This window comes from Salvelinus fontinalis, chromosome 6, assembly GCF_029448725.1.
Source record: "Salvelinus fontinalis isolate EN_2023a chromosome 6, ASM2944872v1, whole genome shotgun sequence".
In the NCBI taxonomy this organism is placed as follows: Eukaryota; Metazoa; Chordata; class Actinopteri; order Salmoniformes; family Salmonidae; genus Salvelinus; species Salvelinus fontinalis.
Window position 1 is genome coordinate 81,227,000 of NC_074670.1, and position 6,298 is coordinate 81,233,297.

A 6,298-nucleotide genomic window follows, 5' to 3' on the forward strand; every position below is an offset into this window, starting at 1 on the left:
GTCTAGTAGGGTGAGGCCGGGTGCTGCAGACTGTTCTAGTAGGGTGAGGCCGGGTGCTGCAGACTGTTCTAGTAGGGTGAGGCCGGGTGCTGCAGACTGGTGTAGTAGGGAGAGGCCGGGTGCTGCAGACTGGTCTAGTAGGGTGAGGCCGGGTGCTGCAGACTGTTCCAGTAGGGTGAGGCCGGGTGCTGCAGACTGGTCTAGTAGGGTGAGGCCGGGTGCTGCAGACTGGTGTAGTAGGGAGAGGCCGGGTGCTGCAGACTGTTCTAGTGCCCTCGCCTATTCGTTGATATATGTGACCCGCTTCAGGAAACTAGGACTACGTCGCAAGTCACGACTTCACAGGAGAGCCGTTTGAACGTACAAAATATGTTTTTATCAAAATGTTGATATTTTGGGCAGAAATGCCTTCTGGAACATGTGAACTTAAATGTGCCTTAATAACAAACTTGTGTGCCATCTGTAAATATGAATAAAATTGTTAAATTACGAGCCTTGTCGGTTAAGCCACAGAAAAAGTGAGCAACTTTCCCACTAGCCATGACTGGCCCGAGATAATGAGTTGGCTGGACATGCCGAGAGATGAGTTGAACGCTGCTGGAGCTGCGTAAGTGATGCTCTCCACTTTCTGGAGGATCAAGTTTTGAAATCAGTGGAATTAGAGTATGATAACTAAAGAGATGGAGAAAACACCTGTCTCTGGATTACATCTTCAAACTAAGGGCAACCGTGGCATGGCATCCGTAACAGGGAGATGCGTCCATCATGCATGACGATGTATACAGGTAAGATAGTCTAGCGTTAGCTAGCTACCTTTTCATATATTTCTAATTTTGACAGAAAGTGGTTTCATTTCAAGCTAAAGTGGACTGTTAGCTAGCTGATGTTAGTTGGCTGGCTCCCTAGCTGACGTTATTATTTATTTCCCAGAGCCGTGTGCTGTTCTAGTTAGAGCCTAATGTTAGCTAGATAACATTGGGCCTGGTTGGTTAGCTCCCAGCACTCTGGCATTGTTGCCACTTTGTTCATTGTTGTTTTAACTAGCTAACGTTAGCTGGCTGGCTCGTTAGCTAACATTACTTGACGTGTGTACAACACCCGTTGAATATGGCCGGTGTCAGTAAACGTCTGCAAAAAAAGCGTAATGAAATTGTTGCCAGCAGAGCTTGTCAGGTTGTTTTCATGTTATCCAGAGGTAAACAAATCATCGGCCAGAGCATCAAGTGTGTGTTCTGAACGCTCCGAGAGCGAAACGAGATGGGTGGGGCTAAACGGGTGTGAACGATGCTGAATGGGCGGAGACAAAGAAGAGCTCTTCACTAGATACCAAAACATTCAAAGGCCATTTTCTCAAAAGTGAGTTTACAAGTTGATCAACTTTCAAATTAGAGTTACTTCCCCGTTGTTCCTCAAATGCAGTGTATGATATACCAGTTTGTATATGCACAATTTCACATTTTGCTAAATAAGACCGAATCCAGGTGGTGAATCACATATGTTGAAGAGGTTGGGATTCAAGCTGTCTCACCCCATGGCCTTGTGGAAATAAATGTTTTTCTTTTTCTTGTGAACATGGATTCTATAATGTTGTATGTTTTTCCCACAACACCACTTTCCACCAATTTGAATAGCAGATTAAGTCAGGGCAAATTAAGTCCAACATTTTTTGAAATCAACAAAGCATGAGAAGACTTTGCCTTTGTTTTGTTTGTTTGTCAATTTGGGTGTGAAGGGTGAATATGTTGTCTGTCGTACGGTAATTTGGTAAAAAGCCAATTTGACATTTGCTCAGTACATTGTTTTCACTGAGGAAATGTACGAGTCTGCTGTTAATGATAATGCAGAGGATTCTCCCAAGGTTCCTGTTGACGCATATCCCACGGTAGTTATTGGGGTCAAATTTGTCTCCACTTTTGTGGATTGGGGTGATCAGTCCTTGGTTCCAAATATTGGGGAAGATGTCAGAGCTGAGAATGATGTTAGAGTTTTAGTATTGCCAATTGGAATTTGTGGTCTGTATATTTTATCATTTCAGTTAGGATACGATCAACACCACAGGCCTTTTTGGTTTGGAGGGTTTGTATTTTGTTCTGTAGTTCATTCAATGTAATTGGAGAATCCAGTGGCTTCTGGTAGTCTTTAATAGTCGATTGTAAGATTTGTATTTGATCATGTATATGTTTTTGCTGTTTGTTCTTTGTTATAGAGCCCAAAAGATTGGAGAAGTGGTTAATCCATACATCTCCATTTTGGATAGATAATTCTTCGTGTTGTTTGTTTTGTGTTTTCCACTTTTCCCAGAAGTGGTTAGAGTCTATGGATTCTTCAATTACATTGAGCTGATTTCTGACGTGCTGTTCCTTCTTTTTCCATAGTGTATTTCTGTAATGTTTTAGTGATTCACCATAGTGAAGGCGTAGACTCAGGTTTTCTGTATTGTTTTAGTGATTCACCATAGTGAAGGAGTAGACTCAGGTTTTCTGTATTGTTTTAGTGATTCACCATAGTGAAGGCGTAGACTCAGGTTTTCTGTATTGTTTTAGTGATTCACCATAGTGAAGGCGTAGACTCAGGTTTTCTGTATTGTTTTAGTGATTCACCATAGTGAAGGCGTAGACTCAGGTTTTCTGTATTGTTTCAGTGATTCACCATAGTGAAGGTGTAGACTCAGGTTTTCTGTATTGTTTCAGTGATTCACCATAGTGAAGGAGTAGACTCAGGTTTTCTGTATTGTTTTAGTGATTCACCATAGTGAAGGTGTAGACTCAGGTTTTCTGTATTGTTTTAGTGATTCACCATAGTGAAGGTGTAGACTCAGGTTTTCTGTATTGTTTTAGTGATTCACCATAGTGAAGGTGTAGACTCAGGTTTTCTGTATTGTTTTAGTGATTCACCATAGTGAAGGTGTAGACTCAGGTTTTCTGTATTGTTTTAGTGATTCACCATAGTGAAGGTGTAGACTCAGGTTTTCTGTATTGTTTTAGTGATTCACCATAGTGAAGGTGTAGACTCAGGTTTTCTGTATTGTTTTAGTGATTCACCATAGTGAAGCCGTAGACTCAGGTTTTCTGTATTGTTTTAGTGATTCACCATAGTGAAGGCGTAGACTCAGGTTTTCTGTATTGTTTTAGTGATTCACCATAGTGAAGGCGTAGACTCAGGTTTTCTGTATTGTTTTAGTGATTCACCATAGTGAAGGTGTAGACTCAGGTTTTCTGTATTGTTTTAGTGATTCACCATGGTGAAGGCGTAGACTCAGGTTTTCTGTATTGTTTTAGTGATTCACCATAGTGAAGGCGTAGACTCAGGTTTTCTGTATTGTTTTAGTGATTCACCATAGTGAAGGCGTAGACTCAGGTTTTCTGTATTGTTTTAGTGATTCACCACAGTGAAGGTGTAGACTCAGGTTTTGTCCCCACTCCACCACCAACACAGGCTCTCCTCAGGGATGTGTTTTGTCTCCACTCCACCACCAACACAGGCTCTCCTCAGAGATGTGTTTTGTCCCCACTCCACCACCAACACTGGCTCTCCTCAGAGATGTGTTTTGTCCCCACCCCACCACCAACACTGGCTCTCCTCAGGGATGTGTTTTGTCCCCACTCCACCACCAACACTGGCTCTCCTCAGAGATGTGTTTTGTCCCCACTCCAACACAGGCTCTCCTCAGAGATGTGTTTTGTCCCCACTCCACCACCAACACTGGCTCTCCTCAGAGATGTGTTTTGTCCCCACTCCAACACAGACTCTCCTCAGAGATGTGTTTTGTCCCCACTCCACTACCAACACAGGCTCTCCTCAGAGATGTGTTTTGTCCCCACTCCACCACCAACACTGGCTCTCCTCAGGGATGTGTTTTGTCCCCACTCCACCACCAACACTGGCTCTCCTCAGGGATGTGTTTTGTCTCCACCACTCCAATACCAACACAGACTCTCCTCAGAGATGTGTTTTGTCCCCACTCCACCACCAACACTGGCTCTCCTCAGGGATGTGTTTTGTCCCCACTCCAATACCAACACAGACTCTCCTCAGGGATGTGTTTTGTCCCCACTCCACCACCAACACTGGCTCTCCTCAGGGATGTGTTTTGTCCCCACTCCACCAACAACACAGGCTCTCCTCAGGGATGTGTTTTGTCCCCACTCCAATACCAACACAGGCTCTCCTCAGGGATGTGTTTTGTCCCCACTCCTGTACATCTTGTACACTAATAGCTGTACTAGTTCCCATACTGACAGACACCTCGTTAAGTTCGCTGATGACACTGCCTTGATCATCCTGTTGCATGATGACAAGGAACACCGTGGCCCGGTCCTAGATGACTTTGTAGAGTGGTGTGAGGAATCACACTTGGTCCTCAATACTAACAAGACCAAAGAGATGTGCATAGACTTCAGGAAGCGTACAACACCTACCTCTGCAACATCTATCAGAGGTCAGAACATAGAGATTGTAGAAGAATAGAGATACCTGGGTGTCCTCTTGGACAATAAGACCTGGGCCCAATAATACAACACCTACCTCTGCAACATCTATCAGAGGCCAGAACATAGAGATTGTAGAGGAATAGAGATATCTGGGTGTCCTCTTGGACAATAAGACCTGGGCCCAATAATACAACACCTACCTCTGCAACATCTATCAGAGGTCAGAACATAGAGATTGTAGAGGAATAGAGATATCTGGGTGTCCTCTTGGACAATAAGCTACAGTGGAGTAAATGTACAGACCTGATCTACAACAAGAGCCAACAGAGACTGTACTTTCTCAAAAAGCTGGTGTTACGGATATAAGTATCCTGTGTGTGTATTTGTTTTCTCTCCTTCTGCCCTAGTCACAGGTGTTGCCAGTCAGTCGCCACTGAAGACACCTGCTCCTTTCCCCTTACCCAATCACATCCCCCTTGGTTTAAAAACCCAGTCAGTTGTTTTCCCAAACTCTCCCTCTCTCGTTGTGGTGCCTACATCTGGAACCGCCCCCCATCTAGAACCTCCCGCCTATCTGGAACCTCCCCCCCATCTAGAACCTCCCGCCCATCTGGAACCCCCCCCCCCATCTGGAACCTCCCCCCCATCTGGAACCTCCCCCCCATCTGGAACCTCCCGCCCATCTGGAACCGCCCCCCATCTAGAACCTCCCCCCATCTAGAACCTCCCGCCCATCTGGAACCGCCCCCCATCTAGTACCTCCCGCCCATCTGGAACCTCCCCCCATCTGGAACCTCCCCCCATCTGGAACCTCCCCCCCATCTGGAACCTCCCCCCCATCTAGAACCTCCCCCCATCTGGAACCTCCCCCCCATCTGGAACCTCCCCCCATCTGGAACCTCCCCCCATCTGGAACCTCCCCCCATCTGGAACCTCCCCCCATCTGGAACCTCCCCCCATCTGGAACCTCCCCCCCATCTGGAACCTCCCCCCATCTGGAACCTCCCCCCCATCTGGAACCTCCCCTCATCTAGAACCTCCCCCCATCTGGAACCTCCCCCCATCTGGAACCTCCCCCCCATCTGGAACCTCCCCCCATCTGGAACCTCCCCCCCATCTGGAACCTCCCCCCATCTGGAACCTCCCCCCATCTGGAACCTCCCCCCATCTGGAACCGCCCCCCCCATCTGGAACCTCCCCTCATCTAGAACCCCCCCCCCCCCCCCATCTGGAACCTCCCCCCAATCTGGAACCTCCCCCCCATCTGGAACCTCCCCCCCCATCTGGAACCTCCCCCCCCATCTGGAACCTCCCCCCATCTGGAACCTCCCCCCATCTGGAACCTCCCCCCCATCTGGAACCTCCCCCCATCTGGAACCTCCCCCCATCAGGAACCGCCCCCCATCTGGAACCTCCCCCCATCTGGAACCTCCCTCCCATCTGGAACCTCCCTCCCATCTGGAACCTCCCCCCCATCTGGAACCTCCCCCCATCCGGAACCACTGACTATATGTGATAAAGTGAACATCTGAGGACCCAACCCTAAACCGCTATAGGCTACAGTCAAGACTAAGGAACAATTTTTGACAGTGGGTCGACTGGTTGTAAGAAGAAAGAAAGCTGTGAAAACGACCCATTTTTCTGATAACATTTCAGTTCAGCTTTGATTTAAATTCCATGTGGTTGAAATACTATCAGTTTTTATGATGAAGCCAGCACCTCTACAGATGGTTTCTAACTGAGCATTGCATTCTCTCAAGATGAACAAAGTAATAAATCATATTTCTCCACTTCTGTTCCCAAGTCCAAATTTTGCCTACATTTGGTGTACCATTTAACTGCAGCAGTTCATATTAAACCTAGAGGGT

General features: G+C 46.8%; 1 protein-coding gene across 1 annotated transcript; it reads left to right on the forward strand.

The window, feature by feature from the left end:
- The first annotated feature begins 775 nt into the window (after nt 1–775).
- Nucleotides 776–5,936, forward strand: LOC129858676 (uncharacterized). The gene is made up of 2 exons (XM_055927973.1): nt 776–785; nt 5,275–5,936. The coding sequence occupies exons 1-2, from the start codon at nt 776–778 to the stop codon at nt 5,934–5,936; spliced, it is 672 nt and encodes a 223-aa protein (XP_055783948.1).
- Nucleotides 5,937–6,298: the final 362 nt, after the last annotated feature.